General features: G+C 33.1%; 1 protein-coding gene across 4 annotated transcripts in view; it reads right to left on the bottom strand.

Annotated features, from left to right (window-relative positions):
* The window catches only part of PDE7A (phosphodiesterase 7A), a 131,842-nt gene that overhangs the window by 35,291 nt on the left and 73,244 nt on the right, over window positions 1-23,307 (bottom strand). For 2 of the 4 annotated variants that reach the window (XM_051970107.1, XM_051970108.1), the window contains exons 2-3: window positions 19,330-19,390; window positions 7,408-7,491 (exon numbers count right to left, since the gene is read on the bottom strand). In XM_051970107.1, coding sequence (XP_051826067.1) covers window positions 7,408-7,491; window positions 19,330-19,390 — 145 coding nt within the window. The remainder of the gene's footprint in view (window positions 1-7,407; window positions 7,492-19,329; window positions 19,391-23,307) is intronic. The other 2 variants (XM_051970109.1, XM_051970110.1) reach the window with 1 other exon arrangement.

Raw genomic sequence — 23,307 nt, 5'->3', positions numbered from 1 at the left:
GTATATACTTATATAAATCAGGTGGTAATGGTTAAGTCAATCATTTTCATTAAGGCCTTTGGAGATTCTTTTATATATCCTGTATATAAGTGCATTAAAAGAAAAAAGTGGACCTTTTTGTTGTCAATTTGACAGCTGCCTCAACAATTGAGTGACAGAATCAATAACCACCATTACTCTTCTCTTTTTCACTTTTACTCTTTGATTTACTCAAATTACTTTTTGCTAAAAAGCTACCCTCCCTCAATTTGTCACTTTCTCCTAACAATTAGTGCTTAAATTTCCATTTATTTCACAAAACCCAGGATCATTTCTGTTGCCAATGTTACTAAGATCCTATATTATTGCCTGAGAAGTAACATTACTAATAACATAACTTTCAATTGCATAAAATTTCTTTTACAACTCAGCTTTTTTTAGACTACATTCTTTTAAATTATAAGTTAGTTTTAAATCACATCATTATTAAATAATCCATCCCAACAAGTAAAAATAGTATGCTTGAGTGAACAAATTACTGTTATCTTTCTCAATTCAATAAGTACTTGCTGTGTACAAAACACTATTTTTTGAGAAGACAATTAAAAAAAAAAACCAACAGTTTTGGTCTTTCAGATACTTAATATTCCATTGGGAATGATAAAGACAATATATAAATAGTTGTTGTTTGTCCTTCACTCTCAAAGAGGACCATGACATCAGGGAGATGATGGTATGATATGCAAGTGAATCGGATTTCAGTGAGAAAGAGCTGTTCAAGGTCATCTGCCTCACTTTCCCCTCCAGAGCCATCTGGATCCAATGGAAAGATAAAGATCAAGACAACTGGAGATGGCCCTTGGTGCAGTGGGAGACTTCAGCCTTCTTAAGCTAAAGCCTTCAACAAATCTCACTTTGACTGAGGCTGACCTCATTCAGTGAAAGCTAAATAACAATTGAGGGAGGAAGGAGGGAGAAGGAAACAACCTAAAAAAAAAAAAAAAAAAAAAGAATGAAACAGAGGGGAAAACCTTTAAGGTTTCTGGCCAAAGCCAAGTCAATCTGGACCCAAACAATGATCAAATGGGCCTTGGCCTAAGGCCTATTAATGGCTAATGAGAATCAGATCCTTACGTACAGATGCTCTTAAATGTATATATTAAATGTACATAAAGACAAATAAATACAAGATAATTTGATGTGGAAAATAACACTAACTAAACAGAGAAATTAGTAAAGACTTTCTGAAGGAGAAAATACCCAAACTGAACCTTCAAGTTAAGAGAAAAAGTGGGGAAAGAGTGCTTTCTAGGTAAGTGGGACCACCTACATAAAGAAAGACTGGAAGGTGAAAGACAATACTGAAGAACCATTTTGGCTAAAATTTGGGATTATTTCACTCTTCATTTTGCAGCACCTAACACACAGTAAGTAATTTTTTCAATTAATTGATTTTAAAAGTAAGCTAGAGTGAGCCTTTAAAAGGCTTTAAATGCCTCCTAATTTTTGTTCCAAAGATTCATTATAGCATTAAGTGACACTCAGATTTCCCAACACTTAACAATAGAGCTCAAATTAAGGCAGATTGCTACCAAGATGCAAAGATTTTAAATACATGTCCAGCAATAGATACTGATGACCCAGGATCAGCCTAGTCTTAAAAAGGAGTTGTAAATTACCAGAAAGTAGAGACCAGGGTTTCCCCCCCTCCCCTAAAGTAATTGTTTTTCTTTACATTTCTTTCTTTAAAGTTTATTCATCTAAGACCAATTGTTATATATATCCACTAATCTTTATCAGATGGCACATACCCACATTAGTGAAATCATGGATCATTTTAAGTATAAGTATTATTCACATGATTATTCTATTCTAAAATAAGAGTTAGGTATGTGATAATAAGCAATTTAATATCCACCTAAGTTTTAGTGAATTAACAATTATGTACTAGGAACATGTCTTAAGACCATAAATTAAAACGCTGGATTCTCAAAAGACAAAACTGCTGAAATATAAGCTCTTGATATAGCTTACATAGAGACAGTCAAAGACTATGAAAGACTGAGTTTATACAAAGACAAAAATCAAAGTCTCTACCTTCAAGTGTCAAGTGTCAATGAAGGTAACACGTATGTGTACGTGTGTGTGTGTGTGTGTGTGTGTGTGTGTGTGTAAAACATGCACGCCAAAAAAAGTAGATAACTTGGAAGGCATCATGATATTGTGAGAGTGAAAGAGATAGTCATATAAGCTTTTGAGTCAGGATGATTATTTGGGTGCAAGTATCATCTGATAGAGCCTTATTGTACTTCCTCCTCCTTCCCCCAACTCTTTTATGTTTTAGCCAAATTGACATACTTGTTACATATTAAACCAAAAGAGGAAAAAAAAAGAAATGGTAGCATACTTGGAGAATTTTAATAAATGAACTGGTGGAATTATAATACCAAAGAAACTGAGGCAAGATAGAGATTAGAGAGTTTTTAATAATTTATTTGAAAGGGAGAGATTGTGCTGGGAGCATGCTGCCCCCAGGGAATATCACACACGCACACACACACACACACACACACACACACACACACACACACACACACACACGGCTCAGCTACAGGGGAAGACCAAGGCAGGGGCAGAGTCAGAGCACTGACAGTGGGAACGGAATACCAATCTGGTTCTGACAACAGGGTGAGGGGAGGCACTGAACATTCTGAAAAGTTGGTATAAAGAAGAACAATGACAGAACGGGGTGGGGGGGAGGTAGAGGGGGGATAGGATTTCAAATTCTAACAAACTGGGAGTTAAATCTGGCCTCCCCCTTATCTTGAGTTTACACACTGACAATTTATAAACTTAGAGTCATATCAGTCTTAATGAACTGGAAGTGGGGGTTTGCAACTAAGAGGAATGAGGCAGAACAATTAAGGAAACTGAGGAAGAACAATTGGGGAAACTGAGTCAGGACAATAAAAGGGAACTGTGGCACAATAGAATGAGCTGTATGTTGTTTTAGAAGGCAAAAAGAAGCAATTTTTCTTGGGATATTTGGTCAGCTTACATTTCCATATTCATTATAAGAACATATGAGATAAATAGGAAAGTAATTGAGGCTTATATGTCAACATCTGATACTACCAGTAAGGTGGCAGAATATTGATGAACTCAATAAAGATGTATCAAATGAAATCAGCTTAATACTCTGAAACTGAATTCAGTGCATAGGAAAAGAAAGAGAAGATGACAAAAATGTATGCTAAAATATAGTACTCAGTATTAGATAAAAGAGTTCAATGGCTTTTGAGGATACTTTTTTCCAAGACAAATCAGTAGATAGAGAACATAGTGAAAACTAACTAAAACATCACTTAAAAATAAAAATGATAAAAAAATTTAACTGACAATAAATAGCTATTATGAGTCACTTCTAAATCAACATGAACAAAATCATTATCGAATTAGAGCATAAGCATAAAAATGAGAATGACATGCAATTAAAAGCTTTAACTTAACAAGCTACTGAAAAATGAATACACATTGGCACTATTACTATTTTCTAAGTAAGTTTAATTAATGAAAATCAATTGTCATCAGGAGACAAAAAAGACCAGAAACTACCTCAGTTACCTAATCTTTGATCTCCTTGATAAATGAGGAGATAAATATGCAAAGGACAACATTTATCTTTTGCTTTGTGGAATTATCATATTTCAAGGTCTTTGTTTTTCAAAGATGGTGATAGTTATATCTTGAGTGATCCCGACCATGGCTTTTTGTTGCTGAAATTCTTTCTGGTTTCTTGCAGTATTTTTTCTGTTACCTAGGAACTCTAGGTTTTGGCTATAAAGTTCCTGGAAGTTTTCATTTTGGAATATCTTTCAGCAGGTAACCAGAGAATTCTGTTTTGCCTTCTAACAGATCTGGATAATTTTGTTTCCTGATTTCTTGAATTTTAGTGCCCAGTATACTTTTCTTATTATAATAATATAATTATCCCTCCTTGATCTGTTTTCCATATCATTATATTTGATGAAATCCTGTATCCTTTTTTTTAGTCTTCTAATATTTCTTGCTATTTCATGGTGCCATTCATTTCTTTGATCCTTAATTTCCAAAGAATCTGTTTTTGTGAGGTTTTATATTTCTGCTAAACTAATTTACTTCAACTTCCATGTCTTTCCTCTACAGGTGTCATTTTGTTTCCAGTACTTTCTTCTATGAATTATTTCATTGACAAAATCATTTTAACTAAATTTCTTTCTTCATTTCCATAGGAATTCTAGTTGGGTTTATGTCCAATTTGTCGTATCTGTCTTTGAAGCTTTGCTTGGAAATGTTTTGGAGTTATGGTTCTGAAATCATCTTTTGGACTAGTTTTTGTTTATCTCCTTGTCACCTAAGAGTTCTTTATGATGAAGTTCTTTTTTTCATTTACTAATTTCATCCAACCTTACTTCCTTAATACTTAAGGTTCTGCATACTTCTAGAATGAATGTCTGGGCTTTACTTAGATCTATTTTCTATTATCTTGAATCTGTTGCTGCTTTCTCAGGATACTACATGCTCTATTCTTCAAGTACTTCCAAAAGCAGCTTAAAACTATAAACTCTGAGTGTATTCCAAGCTTTCAGACCAAAGTAAATTTGCCCTCCTGGTCTGAGATTTGACTTGGGATTAGGCAAAACTGTGGGGCTTGCTCCTGGTTGGAGCTCCAGTAGACTACTGCTACTATCAGCTAGTCAGAAGGTTTCTACAGGTTTCAGACTAGGATGGGAGCTGAATTGGAGAACTCACCTTGAAGGTCCAAAACACACGGCTGCTAGTTACTTCTGTTTTTGTTCCTTGTCTAGTACGTAGCTTTGGGCTGAGGGCTATTTCTTGCCCTAGACCACCAATCTAGGGAAAAAAATCCTTTTTTCAGTCTGTACTGGATCTGTGAAACAGCTCTAGAGTACTAGTTATCAACCAGCACCATTTCCTATTGTTCTGAAGTTAATAGGCAGGTCTATCCCCGCTAGATTTCAGACTTCTCTTGGCTCTAATGCACAGATGCAGACCTTGATTCAATTTCTATGCAGAATATCTAGCTGCTCTTCTGGATAGATCTAATCACCAGTTCCAAAGATCTGTTTCCTTATGCTGAGCTGCTCTGAAAAAATGAATTGAGTGTCATTCCCTTCCCCTCTCTTCCCGTTCCCCCCCTTCTCCCCTCCCCCGCCTTATATTTCCTCATCAGGTGATCTTCTGATGCTTTTTCCAGGTCTTTTTGAAGTAGACATCTACTAGGTGGTAGAAAGAATTCTGGACCTGGAAAAGGAAGCCCTGAATTCAAATTCTTTAAGAAACCTACTAATTGTATGACTCTGGACATTCCTCCTCAGTATCCTCACCTATAAAATAAGAATAAAAATAGCATCGTCTAGGGTTGTTGTAAAAGTGCTTTGCAAATCTTAAAGCACTACAAAAATACTAATTATCAACAATAGTAAGTAGTATAGTTGAAGGGGTAGTAGGTGGTGGTGGTAGTGGTATTATCATTGTCATCACTGTTATTGAGATCTGGATTGTAACTATTATATTTTGCCTTTGTTGGTCTCCAGTAAATTTCTTATTAAAAATCTAGCTGATTGGTAATTTCTGTATGCATCATATCTTTCTTGGCATACAAATCTCAATTTTTAAACTATTTAACACTGACTTCTACAAATAGATATTTCCTGAAAAGATAGAGCAAGAGCAAATGTACAAATATCCCCCTCCCAAAAAAAAGTCTTGGCGTTTTGATCTCCCTTATGCCACTTGGGGATGGGGATGGGAATTAAGCTCATAACTAAGGTCAGTGCCTACAGAGCATCATTTCTACCAAGTTCAGGTCCAAAGGAGGCATCTCTGTCAAATAGGTCCTTGTTTCAAATTTTGTTGTTATGAAAGTTACTCCCAAAGATCACTCTTTGATCAATCCAATGCTACACTAGCTGTAAAATCTAGGCTGCATCCCTGTGGCTTACCTTCTCCAAGAGTCAAGAACTTCCCTTCACTTAAGAGTGGAAAATAATGAACAAAAAAGCTGAAAACTAAGGTTTATTTTTCACAAGGCAAGAAGACCTAACAGCACTTTCCTTTGTAGCATAATCTTTCACCAGACTCCATCACACAAGTGGGCAACTTAAGAAAAGGAGACTGAGAGAGGGTTGGCAGAAGCAGCTACAGACTTTTAGATTCTTGTAAGCCCAAGAGACTCCGACTGACTATGCAGTTGGTGAAACAGCATCTATACAGTCTCCAAAGCCTTCCTCATGCACTTTGTTTACACAACATCAAGAGGCAGGTTCTCTCTCTCAGGTAGTTTATAGAAGGTCCAGACTTCCATTCCATGGGTCCTTACACTTTTTTAAAAGCAACAAGAAAATGTTCTCAAAAAATTATCTAGCAATGTAAGATATAAATTACTTCATTTTGAAAAAAGATCTCAAAGGGCTGAAGCATTATATTTATGCTTTTGTTTTGAAAATACCATGTTTAAACTTTTGTCACTTCACTCCTGAATCCACCATTGCTTACAAAACTCAGTCAATAAACCATTCAGAAATAACTAGAGATTTACATGAATTATATGCAACTAGTTTTAATAAGCTAGCTGAATTCAAAAAAGCACATTTTAAGGTTTGTTGAACATTTAATATACCTTTAAACATAGATTTGAATAGATAAGAATTTAGGCAATCTGTTCCCTCAGTGAGTTTATTTGTATTCTTACATCTAGAACATTAACTGATACAGAATAAGCATTTAATAAATCCTTGATGACTGATATGTATGTATAATAATTGTCTATAAAAACAAATAGCATGGGGCAGCTAGATGGCGCAGTGGATAGAGTGCCAGCCCTGAAGTCAGGAGTATCTGAGTTCAAATCCAACCTCAGACACTTAATATTTCCTAGCTGTGTGACCCTAGGCAAGTCACTTAATCCCAATGGCCTCAGTGAAAAACAAAAAAATAGATAGACAGAAAAATAAATAAATAGCATTCAGTATTGAAGATTAGGCCCTTAAAGATTCATTTAATCTAATTTCTTTAAATTTACAAATAAGAAATTGCACCATTACCATATGATGTTATACTCCAAGAACCTTACAGAGGCAACTAAAAAATAACTTCAGCAAAATCACAGGATTCAAAATAAATCCACATAAAATCATCAAAACTCATTTTGATTCTTTAATTAGACTCTTCAATCCCTTTCTACTAAGAACTGAAAAGATATTTCTACCGTATTTTGTTATTTTTTAAAATATCCTAACATAAGGATGTTAATTCTTTGCAAATCTGCAATTTATGTCACTGAAATAAGTTAAAATTTCTACTTAAAAAAAAAAAAGCCTCAATGATATGCTAATTAGCTGCTAATTAGCAACGACTAATACTTACAGTGAAAAATACGAAAATCAATGTATGGATGAGAACCTCTTCTTTCTGATTCAAATCCTGCCCGACTCCTTACTCGTACATCTCCTAGATAGGGTCAAGAATAAAATACAAGCTTGGAAGACTGTAGAGATAAATACACAAATGAAAAGATGTTGCTGTCAGCAATACTGCACAGCAGCCTCAAAATTAGTGATCTATATATCTCATCTATTACTTATGTTATCTATGGATCAAGTAACTAAAACACTGATAGTACTCATTTCTAAGGACAGTCTATTGTAACTTTTCTATTACAAACCCAGTTATATTATTTATTTTAAAGTATGATATCTTAAAGGAAATGAACACAAATGAATAATCTATTTCTATGCAATGAGCACAGAGAGTGCTTCTGAAATCAACAAAAATCCAAATCCATCTAAACAAATGTAAATTTGTTAAATTTCAAAAAAAAATTGGTCAGCAAAGAAAATTTCACTTTAGTAAACCCAAGATTTAAGCACAATATATGAGTTGTGTTTTAATGTTAAATAATTTATCTGCTACTTTGATAAGTTAACTAACTTGGCATTTTAGTGAGTTTGGATAAGACACAAAAATATTGAGTACAATATCATATGTATCAGCTCTATTTTGAAGCATTTAATAATTTTAGCATTCTAGAGGTATTAAATTTCTTCATATGATTGATCTGAACAAGAAAGAAAATACAAATCATCTTTAAAAATTTCTTGCCTTTTAAATCTAACAGAAGCAAAATTTCACATATCACAAGGGAGAAAAAGTACTTTCTGTGGTTCTGTTTATTACTACAGTGAATATAATAAATGGGGTATTTTTTTCTGTTGATTAAAAAGTATGTTTGAAGTAATGAAACTGATTTTGGTGAGTTGAAGTTGATTCTTTACTTCATAATAATCTCCTATATTTATAATTCCAAATACTGAGGTAAGCCCCTTAGAAATACAAATTGATTTGTTACAGGTTAGTGAAAAATCAATTTACTTTTTAAAAAACATTATCCTTAAAGTAACATGGATCTCAAACTCTTATGTCCTAGGTAACTTTTATGATTATATTTTCACAGAATTCTCACACATAATAAATAATTCTGGAAGTCATAACTATTAAATCAGGTCTCTTACCTTTAAAATGAAGGTACTAAATTAGATTAAGTCTAACTTCTCTTACATCTACAAGATTTAGTTGCGTGTAATGAGTGGCTCATTTTAGAATTAGAATGGATTAAAATTTACAAAAAGAAAAAAATGAACATTTTCTAACTTAATGTTTGTTTTTACATTATGTAATTATGTTAATGTGTTTTTACAATGCACATAAATATCTTAAAAAGTACTTGATAATTATACAAGGAGAGTTAGCACCTCATCAGGTCTGACTGGCACTTATACTTGAATGTTTAATATCTATAAATCAAGGATACATAATTTCATTAGTTCAAGTATTGCCTTCAACAAGACAGACAACTGCACTAACTCAATAGTAATGTCTTTCCTAAGTCTTATGATCCTTCCAATCCCTCAAAAAAGCAAACACCTAGTATGGACTTGGTATAAAACTTAAAGCACTAGAGTTTTGTTCACTTCCCAACATAACTCTGCAGCAAACAAAACAAACAAAAAAAAGGTGATTATATATCAATAGATACTAGGTATTAATACGATCACCTAAAGCTTAGGAGGGGCAAGTTTTAGTCAACCAACAATACTGACTACTAAAAGAATAAAGTCCAACATTACTAATCTACAGACAGTTCTTTTTTTCTTGCCAGATAACTTTTTAAGGAAAAAGTTTTTTAAAGGGTCAGATACCCTGACAGTAATTTCAATACTGAGTACTAAGATAAATAGCCTTAACTGTAAGGAGAAAAGGGGTGGGTGGGGGAACAGAAAGCAGGCTATAACACAAATTCAAATTAGTCCTTTTTTTTATAGTCAAATAATAAATTTAATAGTTTTTCAATCAATAAGCATTTTAAAGGATAAACCATATTCAGAATACATTTGTTTTTAAGAATATAAATTTGTAGGCACTTTATCATTCTAATCTTTCTGATATATTAAAAATTGAGTCAGTTTAATTTTTTCTTTTCTTTTTTTTGGGGGGGGGGATTTTTTGCAAGGCAATTAGAGTTAAATGACTGACTTGCTTAGGGTCACACAACTAGAAAGTGTTATGTGAGGCTTCATTTGAACTCAGATCCTCTTGTCTCAAGGGCTGGCGGTCTATCCACTATGCCACCTAGCTGCCCCAATAATTGAATTTTTTCAACAAGGTTTGGTGTTTGTGTTGCAGTGTAAAGGAGATGGTTCCCCCAAATGGAGAGTTTACACAATTATACAGGCAGATAAACCAACAGAGATCTATTTTTAGGATGTTCTCTGACTTACCTGCCTATGTGCTAGACCTTTTATTTAGACTTTTTCTAGTGATCTCCTGGTATTTCAGCCTTTTTCTTGCATTACCTCTCCCTCTCTGAGTTCTCCTCTTTCCTTTAACATGAACAATCCTTCATGTTGAAGGGGTCATTTGGGCCTAGGCCCATGCCCTGAGTAATCTCTCGGGAAAGAATATTGGCCTCAAATACCTTATTAGGGGCTTGGTTCCTTCTGGCCTTTAGTTTTTAAAAATAATAGCAATTTTTCTGTCCTTTCCCAAAGTTTCACTTTATTATTCCCACCCCTTAGTTTCAGTGGCTGGGTATAATGACCACCTGTTGCTTTTTGAAGAGTTAGAAAAATTCATTATCATTACTATGCGAGAACCTTTAGTCACAAGTTTCTGCCTCTCCGTCTCCTTGTATCATCCTTATGAAGGAATCTGTTCTGCTGGTCAGAATTAGATTCCCAGTAGCCACTAGAATAGGTTGTGCCCATAACAGTGGAGGGAGATTCAAAGGTGGGAGTTTCCAGTCTTTTTATCTTATAGATTTAACTATAATTCCTCTATGTTGATCCTTTTCAATGAGGTTTGAAATTTGGAATAGCAAGTGAACTATTCAGCCATCTTGCTAGTGATGTGAAAGCCTAAACTATTCCATCTTCCACATGATAGCCCTTCAAATGCCTGAAGGTAACCACTCACCAGCAGCTCAAATGCAGTATCTTCATCTTTCCTTTAAAACATGTTCTTTATATAGATATCCCTTTTTCTGTCACTATCAAGATTAGTATTCTATATTCAAAAATAGTGTCATTATTTTTTACTCTTCTCTCATCTTTAATAATACACATCAATTAATAAATTTTGTTGAATATATTTCAGCTATTTTTCTCTAACCATCTCTTTGGTTTTCTATTTCTAACCTGGCACATACAGTTTTGTTGCAACCCACTTAGTTTACTGAAATAGCCCTCTAATTCATCCTTAACAGCCCTGAAAAGGCTTATTCTTTTTATATATATATATTCAGTTTTGCATTTCTCTGCATTAGAATCTTCAATGATTCTAGTGGTTCCTATTATACAGAAAAGTATAAAATCCCTAGCCTAACATTCAATCTACTATTCATTTCCAGTCTTATTTATACTAATTTCTTCATATATCATTGCATAGCCAAATTGTTTTATGCTATCTAAAGTATCTAAAGAAAGCTGATACCACCAACTCCCACAAACATTTATGCTTATTTAATTCTAATCCTTTTAAAAAGCTCAAACTCCATATTTTTGAGGAAGTATTGATTCCTTTTCTGCAGACTTTTATTTTGCTCATCATTAAAAATCATGAATTTCTAAAAAGTAGTTATTTATGTATACATGAATGAACAAATTTTTAAAAAGCATTATTATTAGGCACTATGTGTAAAGTTCTAAGTAATGGTGATATGAAATGTAGGAAGGATAGGCAAAGACACATACAAAAAGTAAGACAATCCCTGCTCTCATGGAGCTCACATTCTAATGGCAGAAACACATATAGAAAATTTCAGCTTTAAACTAGAGCAAAACAGATGGCAAAGTATTTAGTAATAACCTTAATTCTTTATTGTCCTTTAGATTAATAAAATCAATTTCTAATGTTGAGAGCCATTTGACAGTGCCAACTATGGTAGCAAAAACTATTTTTCAGAAGCTTTGCAGAAGCAAGTGAGAGGCTCGATTTCCACTAGTGTTGCTTCCTAGGATAATGGTTCTGAAAGCAAGGCTAGTGGTTCTTGTTGTTTCCTATATTCTAAAGCTCAGGGTGTTAGGCTATCTCTATTAGGGATCAAGGAAGCTAGTAGTCAAAGTAGTTTTAATTGCCTGACACTATCTCCTGTCTCTCCTTCAGGGTATTTTGCTACTTTAGCTAGGGTAGTAAGCCTACTAGCAATGTAGGCATGTGTGGCTAGCCTTTTCTGCATGGGAATTCCTGCCTTGGATAAGGGCTTTGAGCAGCCTAAGTTCCATCTTTCAAATGGACTGAAAACTACATGGAATCCAGTAAACAACTACAGATACTGTATACAAAGGCAAAGATGATTCGCAATATTATGCTCTGATAAAGTATAACCTTAATATATACTTTCTATAACTCACCTGGTCACTATTTCAAAATTTCATCTACATAGCAACAATAGTTTTTGATAGACACTGAAAATTAGGTCACACATATGAGATGTAATATATAGTTATGTAAAGCAATTTAATGTCAGTGAATTTATCTTTATTGTGTATCTTATATTTTTGTTATGCCTTATAATTTAAACTTATGAAATCATCTTAATACATCCTTGTACATGAATTTTTGTTTCAAGATCATTTTATAGAATTTTGGAACAATAAACAAAAGACAGTTAAGCATAAGTATAAATATTTATAAATATAAATATATAATAAACATATGTGTGTATATATATGTATATTATATATATATTAAGGACAGCATCCCAAGATTTGTCAAGTCTGAATATCACTACCCACTTCTGATGATTCATGCAGGAAGCAAGTACTACAGTAGGTATACAAAAAGCCTACTGGATCTCATGTCAGAAGACCTAAATTCAAATGCAAGTTCTGCCACTTATTACCTGTATGACTATGAACAAGACACTTTTGGGGGGCACATGCAAAAAATGCATAAATTAGAATGACTTTTAAAACCCCTTTACACTCCTAAATCTATGATCCTATGATACCACCAAAAGGACCTTAGAAAGCATCTTGAGAAATTATAAAGTCCTGAGTGAGAAACTAAAGGATTTTTATCACTATCAGTACTTGAAGATAAGATCTTCATTTAGAGAGAGGAGAAAATATAAAGTAACAGCTAATTAGGTAGATGCTGTCAAATGATTACATTTGGATTTCTGGACCAGAGTTTGAGATACACAAATGATAAAAGATTATTGGTCCTGATCAGCCACAATCAGACACACTGTAACTTGACCCTAACATAGTGATGTCATTTTGGTTCTCTTCAACAACGAATAAGCACCACCACAGGTCATTATTGTAGTATCTTGGATGGCCAAGAAAATATATTAATTAGTCTAGAGACTTAAAGAAACCCGATCAAGAGGATTTTAAACTGAACATAAGGCAGAGGTGGGTAAAACTATCTAACGAGATTTGCCGAGCAATCTACCAGAAAGAACAGTTGATATGATGCAGGTACGATTGCTATGGAAAGGACCATTAATTCATAAGAGACAATATTTGAGAGCCAACAATAAAATTCATGACCTCAGATGTTCATAAACACACAAAAGAATGAATAAAAGATAAGAGAACTTTAAAAGGTCAATTCAATCTAATTTGATATCAGTGAGACTTAAGACCAGACTAATGGAATATCTACAGAAAGACATGCCTTATGGAAAAGATTCCCATTAAAAATGGATGGTGGCAAAACAGAATTATACATCAAGAGGATCCTTTCATTAAAGACATCTGGGAAGCTCAGATAGAAAAATTAGCTGGGAAAGGCTGAGCAAGTAATTACTCTAAATACCTGAGGTCATTCACTTTACTGCCTCTCATTTCAACCCCGCCCTATCTTTTCTCTCACACACACACACACACACACACACGAACAGGAGTAAGGAAGCCTAATGCAAGAATGGGATTCTGGGTAAAAAATCAGAGCCAAACATGGGACAAGTCACACAAAAAATTTAAGTAAGTTTGGGCATAGTGAGAGCAAGAGAAATAGAAAGTAAAAAGGAAATTTTGACAAGGAAGAAGTGGAAAGGAGGGTACGTAAACTGAAGTTTATGAGATTATATAGATTCTGAAGACCAGAAATGGAGTAGTATATTCCAAGGATTGCAGACAAATTGCTAAGATACAAGGATGGGAAATGACATATTGTACTTGGAAAACTATTATCAGTCTGGTTTGGCTTTCTATCTGTGTACTTGGTCTTTTCCTTCATTACAATTTAAAGTCCTAGTGGTTCTTTCTTCTTGTTACAAAAATTCCTATGTCTTCCTCATTCTTCAAAAACCCTAGATCATACATCCCTACGTTATTTATAGTAGTTGCCTTCACTTCCTTTCTTCCAAACTCTCTACAATCTGGCTTTTGACCTCATTCAATGACAATTTCTCTGTCCAAAATTATCAACGATCTCTTATTACCCAACCCTCATTCTTGCCTTCTGTGCAACACTTCTGTGTCCCTATTGATCATCTCCTGGATATTTTCTCTTCTCACTGTTACCGTTCTCACCTTGCTTTCCCTATCATCTGTTTGACCATTAATTCTTAGTCATCCTTGCTACAGGTAGCATCCATGTCACACTCACTAAAAACGAGTTATCCTATGGTTTGTTCCTGGGCCCTTTTCATAATCTCCCTTTACAATATCTCACTTTTTGATCTCAGCAGCTCTCATAAATTCAATTATCAGCTCTATGAAGGTGATTTCCAGGCAATATAAGCCAATCCAAGTTTCTCTCATGAACTCCAACTGTCTCTTTTTTAAAAAACACATTAAACTGGATGTCCCAAACCTAACATGTTTAAAGAGAGCTCACTATCATTACCGCCAACCATTCCTCCTTCCAAACATCCATGCTATTTTCAAAGGCACCAGCATTTTTCAAGAATCTGAGTTTTCTAGGTTATATAACCTAGGTTATAATCTTCAACATAGTATCTAACTCCTATTCTACCCTCATACCTTTCTTATATATGTCCCCTTGTTTTTACCCACACACCAACACTATGGCATAGTCTTTTAACGTCTCATGTCTAAGATACCATAACTTTCTTATTTGTTGTCCCACCTCCAATCTCTTCCTAGTTTAATGTACCTTCCACTCAGCTGCCAAAAGTGATTTTCCTAAAATACAGGTCTGCATATGTCACCCAACAAGTTCCAGTTGCTACCAATAATGTACAACATATATGTTTTGTTTGGCATTTAAAGTCTTCACTACCTGTCCATTTCTTAAGTTTTGGGCATTTATATACACTTTACTCTTCAGCAAGCATTCCACAATCCAGCTATATCGGCCTACATATTTCTCATACACTATGCTCCATCCCACATTTCAATGCCTTTTCACTGGCTGTCTTCCATGTTTCTAAAGTTTTTCTTCTTTATCTGGGTTCCCCATCTGCCCTCCAAAATTCAGCTGAAATCTAACATTCTACAAGATGCCTTTCCTGTTGTTATTCCTCCCATTCCCATGTTAGTGCCTTGTTTCTGAAATACTGTCATTTTGTGATATATATGCATATGCAAGTATATATACACATGTCTGTTTCTATGTGTATGCATGTATATGGGTGTATTTGAATGCTGTCCATCATTAAATCTATAAACTCTTTGAGAGCAGGAACTGTTATTATTATCTTTGTATCTTGGCACTTAAGATAATGTGCATTTAATAAATACGTGTTCACTGACATGAAATCTACTCAAATTTATGTATTTTGTTCTTTGTTCCATTGCATCTATAGGTAGTAACTATTTTGTATTGATTGAGAGTAAGTTAAACAACTTACAGAAAACCCAAGGGAAAAGGTTATTTTCCAAAATTAAAAACCTTCCCATTTCAGTGATTAACTAATATCCTTGTATTAAAAGTACTGGTGTTCACTGTATTAAAAAGTAGATTAATCCCTAACACTTTGATTCCTAGCATCAACACAGTTTTGCTTAGCAACAACAAATTTTAAGCTTCTTCAGGAGAGGGAATCTCTTTTGCCTTTTTAAGTATCTTCATAACTTAAGTGTGATGCCTAGCATTTAACAGGTGTTTAATAATCATTTACAAATTGGTTCACTGACTTTATTTGTTTATTCACAAACAGTTGCTCTGACATTTGGTAACTTCTAACACCTACAATATACAAAACTTAGCTACAATAACTATACAGAGAAATTTTTTCTTTCAAAAGCAAAATTTGCACATAACCAAGATTTTATAATGCACATTTTATTCTGCACTTTTTGAGAGGCAATCCAGAAAGAATAGTAAAAGTATGTTTAGAAAAGCATAAGTTAACTTGAACCATCATACATTTGCATTTTCCCATTTTCCTAAGGGGGGAAAAAAAAATCTTCATCTATTACAGTATTTATTCAATTTTAGATTTTCTTCAAAATACAGAATCAATTTTAAGAACTTTCTTCCCATTTAAATTTGTATGGAAAGAGTTTTGTTATTCTAGGCTCTGTACTTTTATGAATGCTTTTTGTGAACACTTTTAATCCAGAATGCTCTCCTCCAACTTATAGTGGAGTAGCACACAGTTTGGCATAGTGATAACAACATTCACCCTCCCTTCACCCCCCCACCCCTGCAAAATGTAAGCTCTAATCCTGTTAAGAGTCAACTGTGTGGGGTTAAGCAAACCACTTAATTTTGTTGGAACTTCAATTTCTGCATCTGAAAAATAGGGATAGAAATATGCCATTCCTACTAAGAATGGTGGTTGTAAAGAATACATGGAATAAAGTGTAAAATGCTCAATAATGAAGAGGGACTTTTATGACTATGTTCTTCAAGAATCTTCTCAACAGTCTTTACAACTTTATTCTAGACTGGTCACTAGGTGTACTTATCACTCATTCTAGAGAATCCAAATAAAATCTATACATCATCATATATTCCAACAGTTTCCTATTTGTCTCCTGTCCCCAAATAGTTTAAGGACAAAGACAACAGCCATTTCTCTTGGTTCTTCTTTCACTTTCTCTTGTTCCCATAATGTACAGAGCAGTACAAAAACAAGTCACTATTCCAATTCTAGTTAAAAGGATTTCACATTAGCCTCCTAATTTTTTTTTTTTTACATGTAGGTAATTTCCTTTTTTTATTACTTTTTTGGCATACAGACCTAATAGTGATATAGCTTGATCAAAGTATATGCATGCACAGTTTGGGAATAGGTCCAAATTGTTCTCCAGAATGATTGGATCAGTTTTCAACTCTATCAACAAAGCATTAATGTCCCAATTTTCCCACATCCTTTCCAACATGTATCATTCCTCTTTTTCTGTCAAAATCTGAAATATGTGAGGTATTAATTCAGAATTATTTTAATTTGCATCTCTCTCTCTCTCTCTTTTTTTTTTTTAAATAACTTTTTATTGACAGAAACCATGCCAGGATAATATTTTACAACATTATCCCTTGCACTCACTTCTGTTCCGATTTTTCCCCTCCCTCCTTCCACCCCCCCTCCCTCAGATGGCAAGCAGTCCTATACATGTTAAATATAGCCTCCTAAATTTTAAAAATCTTAGTGTCTTATCTTCTTTCTTAAGCTGCTGCAGTAAGAATTAGGTAGACACCAGACTGATTTCTAAAAAGAAGAGGCTTTTTTGTTGCATAAAGCAAGACAAGCATCAGGGGCCTGGTTGGTTTAAGGGGGTATGTCAGGATGAGTATTTTATAGGGAAAGATAGGGCAAAGGGGGAGATGTTTACTCTTTACTTATTGATTAGGCTCTCTCAAAGGAGATATTTACTTCTTAACCACTGGCCAAATTTTGAGAAAAACAAGGAATAGAAACATGTAGCAATCACGTTTCCCAGCATCTTGTTTATTAGGATCAAAGCTCCTAGCACCTGGGTGTGTGGTTAATCATATCTTGTTTACCACAACCCAAGCTCCCTGCACTTGTCCTGGGGCGGGGGGGAAGATGGACACAACAATAATTTGTTTTTCTTTCTGTACCCCTAACTACAGAGGCCCTGCTGGGGCTCATTTCACATAAAGAAGCAAAACAGCTTCAGAAATGTACTTTCTGTATACAAAAGTAAATTCTGTAAAATTAACCTTGTTTGCCTCAGTTTCCTTTTCTGTAAAATGAGGTGGAGAAGGAAATGGCAAAGCACTCCAGTATGTAGACCACGAAACCCTAAATGGAGTCATAAAGACTCAAACTGAACAACAAATTTTAATCATTCATTTAAAAGTTATTTTCTTCCTATTAGAGTTTATACCTAATGATATCTACATAATGACTATCTGACCGATTTAAAACTGAGTGCATGTGGTCTGACAAAGAAAATTCCTCTTGTAAAATTTGCTAAAAATAGACTTCCTTTTCTCCCAGTTTGGACTGTCCTGGAATGGCCATATATAATAAATATAAGTATCACTAAAGTACCTTCCAAATATAAGATTCAATTACTTTAAATGATTATTAATACTAATTAATAATACAATTATTATTATATGTATTAACACATATATATTATATGCATATGTGTTAATAATACATTTAATACCAATTATTAATACTAATTAATACCAATACCAATTAATACCAAATCTGCACTCAAAGTGCAGATTTTAGAAGTATTGATAGAAAAAAGGAATTAAGACATTAAGCTTTAAGATCAAAACAACATTCCTTTTTTACTTCTATGTTTCTCCCCATTTTTGAATATTGTTTACTCCCAGTTTTGAGGAGGAATGCCCCATGTTCACCATAATTACAGTAGTGTTATTTCTACCTCCTTTTACAATCAGTATTAAAATACCCAGGGGAGAATAAAAAAAGGAACTCTATAAGAACAATACAAGCAATATTGTAATAATATTGTAATAACTGAAATAAAACATTCAAATCCCCCAAAATTCACACTCAACTTTACAAAACTGTATTATGTCTACATGTTAGAGAAACATTCTTTTTTGGTTAAAGTAATTTTAATAGCAAAATAGACTACCTCTTCTTTATTTTATTGAGTTTCCAATTGAGACTCAAATCTTAATTACATAGTTTCTACAATCATATAATACAATTTAATGTTTACTAATAAAATTTTAGATTAAAATATATATTTTTTCATGTAGAGGATCAGTGTTTTTTTAAAATGCTATTCCAGCTCCCATTCATTCACATTCAAGTAAGTGTAATCTCTGTGTGACTAATAGAAAACCAAGCAGAAAATACGATTAGTGTTCATGCATAAAATGTGTATTAACTGATGTGTCAGTTTTTGTATATGGATCTATTAAAAAATGTTTCAAGCATATATAAAGTAATATATAAGCAAATATAAGCAAATCATTATTTCTCTTCTAGATAAATGAAACCAAAATTGATATATAAAAAGTCCCAAGACTGGCCTATCTACACTTCAGCAGCTTAGAATTCTATCATACTACACTATGACTAAGATTAGAACTACTATCACTACAATATATGTATACAGTACTTTAAAAGGTTTACAAAATGTTTCACGCTATTATCTCATTTGAATCTCACACAACCCCGTGAGGTAAATATTATTATTACTTTCATTTTTCGGATTAGGAAACTATGACAGGTTAAATGTTTTATTCAGAGTTATGTAGATGGTAAGTAGTAGAAGCAGGATATAAATTAAATTCTTCGGGACTTCAAGTCCAGCATTTTATTTACTGTGCCACCTACAATATTTTTATATTTTTCTTAAATGCAACTTCAAATCATATCTTAGATAATTAAAAAGAAAAAAAAAATCTTACCTAGCATACGAATATACAACGCAGTTTGATCAGAACTGTCATAGGAAATTGCTCCTCGTCTCTGAAAAACAATAAAAACATTCTTAATACAAATTAATACACATATCAGAATTTAGCATGTATAATGAAACAAAGGAATGTACTATTATTATTTAGGAAATTTATAAAAATATAGTGTATTCAGGCCAGTATGTCTCTGTAGATTGATAGGAACAGAATGGAGAATTATTTACTTGAGAAACTATAATGTAATGTATTTTCAACTCAAAAATACCTATTAAAATTTATATATATATATATATATATATATACATATATATACACACATATATATGGCATTATACAAGTTCTGATTTTAAAAAAGAGAAAAGGAGGAAGAAGAGGAGGAAAGAAGAAAAAAAAACACATGAAGGAAGAGAGAAAAGGTACAATGTAATCTCTGTACATCTAAGAAGTTTTTAATAATCTAGCAAAAGGGACAAAATATGTATAATGAACTAATCATCAATGGGATCAAATTTTAATAGTATTATAATAAAGGGGAGATGCAAAAATGCAAAAAACAGCTTCATTTCCAATGAGTTTATTATAATCTAGACAAGCATATGAAAAGTTAAAAAAAAAAAAGTTAACAATACAAAGCAAAATATGTTTAAATGAAGTGTCCAGGGACTAACATGAAGTACTGGCAAGGGCTATCAGTAAAGATCCCACTGAGAAACTGTTATTTGTCTTCCATTCTAGTCCACTATAGTATCAAGAAAGTAATGACATCACTTGAAAGTAAATTGAATTTAAATGAGGGAGGACTGTGCAAAGTCCCCAATCTCACTTTCTCTTCCAGAGCCATCTGGGCCTAGTGGCAAGATATAAATCAGGACTGTCCCCTAAGAAGTAGGTTTTAGAGAAATAGCAGATGATCTGGCTAAATTGGAATACAAATTCTTCTACTTATTCATTTAACCCTGAGCATGTTTAAATCTTAATTTCTTCATCTATGATAGTAATTCTCATACCATTTACTTCATAGGGTTATTGTAGGAACAAAATTCTAAACCGCAAAAAGGGCACAGTAAATAAACAACTTCAAGATGAGTGAAGCAATTTAAACTTTTAATACACTTCTGCAGAACCTGGTGTGAAAACTTCATGTAAGTTCAAACTGATACAGAAAAGAAAACAAGCTTTTATCCTCTATTCTACTCCTCCCTTCAGAGTTCTGGTTGACCATAGTTCTCCCAGTTTATAGTTTTCTTTATCCATCCCTTTCATATTGTTCTAAATATGTTCCTTCTCCCTGATCATACAACCCATGTTCAAAGATGACAACTAATCCCATCCTTGTCGATTAATATGTATGAACTTCATTAAGCATGTGTAGCTGCTAAAAGCCTGTGTTCTGTTCTTGACTTTAGCTGGTTTTGGCCAGCTTTAGGCCTGGGTTCCTTTATCAGAAATTCTGTGGTTTGATTTAACTTCTCGACTCACAAAGTGATTGGCTGTAGATATCTTAACAGGATGTTTCATCCCTCATCTTTCTCTGCAATGTTTATGGAAATTGCTTTATAAACTTTAAAAGACTATGAAAACTTTTTTATTTATAAAACATACAAGAAAGGACGAACAACATTTAGGAAAAGTTTACATATAACAGAAAAGAGAAATATGCAAGACATTTGGAAACACACAAAACAGCCTAAATTGAAAGATCATGTTTAAGTTAGGCTTCTGGTCAGATTGTGGAGGAACTTAAAAATGTTGAGTGTAAAGATTAACCATATAGGCAACAAGTTAAGTTTTTGGGTTATTTTAAGTAAGGGAATAATAATATATTTCTTTTAAATTCTTTTCAAACTTATAGTAAAATCTTATAAAATAAATAATTGAGACAACAGCTAGACTAATTTAGTTGTCCTTTAAAAAATAAAAGTATAATTTTATTACTCAATCCAAAGAATTATCAAGTTATCAAGTCTTTCAGAAAAATCTGTTTTAGCCATTTAGATAGAATAAAGTACATCATGTCCACAGAAGTAAAAGTAAATGGATAACTTATTTAATTATCCACAGAGAAGTCAAACCAATTCATCATGGGCCTTCTTCAAATCTTAAAAAAAGGAGCACATGAGCTATGCAATCACTTACTTCTTACTCTGGACATTAGTAAATTCAGTGCCCAACATAATAATAGTTACTTATTACTTGCACTGATTATATAAAAGCATCCTTTTTCATTTGAACTCCTTTGAAAATTTTAGATCTCAAATATCAAATTTAAAATTCTGAAAATCAAAGATTAATAAAACTTAAAGAAAAATAGTGAACTAATAAATAAAACTAAGGGTCTGTTTTATGAGAAAAAATACAAATTGGCAAATTTGATTTTTCTTAAAAAGTAGAAAACCAAATTACCAGTATCAAAAATGAAAAGGATGAATTCACCGCTAATAAAGTAAAACAATAATTACCAGCTATATTATCCCAATTGTGTGCCAATAAATCTGACAATCTAAGTTAAATGAATGAATATTTACAAACACAAATTGCCCAGATTAACAGAAGAGAAAATAAAATATTTAAATAACCCCATTTTAGAACAAGCTATCAATGAGCTCCTAAGAAAAAATCTCCAGAGCCAGATGGACTTAAGAGTGAATTCTACCAAACATTTAAAGAACAATTAATTCTAATATTACACAACTATTTGGAAAAACAGATGGAGTTCTACCAAATTCTTTTTAATGATACAAATATGGAGACATCTAAACCAGGAAGAGCAAAAAATAGTTAATACTTCCTAGCTGTGTGACCCTGACCAAGTCACTTAACTCCAATTGCCTCAGCAAAAAAAAAAAAAAAGAAAAAAAAAAAAAAAGAAAAGAAAAAAAGAAAAGAAAAGAAAAGAAAAGAAAATAATACCAGTAATGCAGGGCTGGTTTTCTATTAGGAAAACTATCAACACGACTGACCATATCAATGACAAAACAAACAGAAATCATATGATTATCTCAACAGATGCAGAAAAAGCTTTTGACAAAATGCAGCACCCATAAAAACACAAAAATGATATAGGAAAAGATAGTTTCCTTCAAATGATAAGTAGCATCTATCTAAAACTATCAGCAAGCATTATAAGTAATGGGAATAAGCTAGAAGCCTACCCAATAAGATTAGGATAAAGCAAGAATGTCCATTATCACTTCTATTGTTCAGTATAGTACTAGAAGTAAATCACATTTATAAGAATACAAGTCATTATCCAAGTAATAAATGGTCAAAGGATGAAAGCAGACATTTCAGATGAAGAAAATAAAACTATGTATAGCCATATGAAAAATGCTTTAAATTACTATTGATTAAAGCAATTCACATTTAAAACATCCGAGGTATCATTTCACACCTATCAGATTGGCTAATATGACAAGAAAAGAAAAATGATAAATGTTGGAGATGTGTTAAGTTGAGAACACTAAGGCATTGTTGGTGGAGTTGTGAACTAATCCAGCCATTGTGGAGGGCAATTTTGAACTGTGCCTAAAGGACAATTAAATTGTGTATACCTTTAGTTCAGCAATACCACTACTAGGTCTATATCACAAAGATATAATTAAAAAAAGAGAAAAGGATCCACAAACACAAAAAATATTTATAGAAGCAAATAATTGGAAATTGAGAGGATACCCATCAAATGGGGAACGGCTGAACAAATTGTGGTATTTAAATGTAATATATACTATTGTGCTATATAAGAAATGATGAATGAGTGGATTTCAGAAAAACCTGGAAAGACTTACAAGGACTGATGCTTAGAGAAATGAGCAGAACCAGGAGAACAATGCATACAGTTAACAACAACATTGTGTCATGAGCAATATTAATAAACTTAGCTTTCCTCAGCAACACAATGATCCTAAGACAACTCCAAAAGATTCATGATGGAAAATGCTATCCACATCCAGAGAAAGAACTATGGAGTCT

The sequence above is a fragment of the Antechinus flavipes genome, chromosome 1 (genome assembly GCF_016432865.1).
Source record: "Antechinus flavipes isolate AdamAnt ecotype Samford, QLD, Australia chromosome 1, AdamAnt_v2, whole genome shotgun sequence".
Classification (NCBI taxonomy): domain Eukaryota; kingdom Metazoa; phylum Chordata; class Mammalia; order Dasyuromorphia; family Dasyuridae; genus Antechinus; species Antechinus flavipes.
Note: the sequence above shows the minus strand (reverse complement) of the source record. Positions and strands in the feature narration are given on the sequence as shown.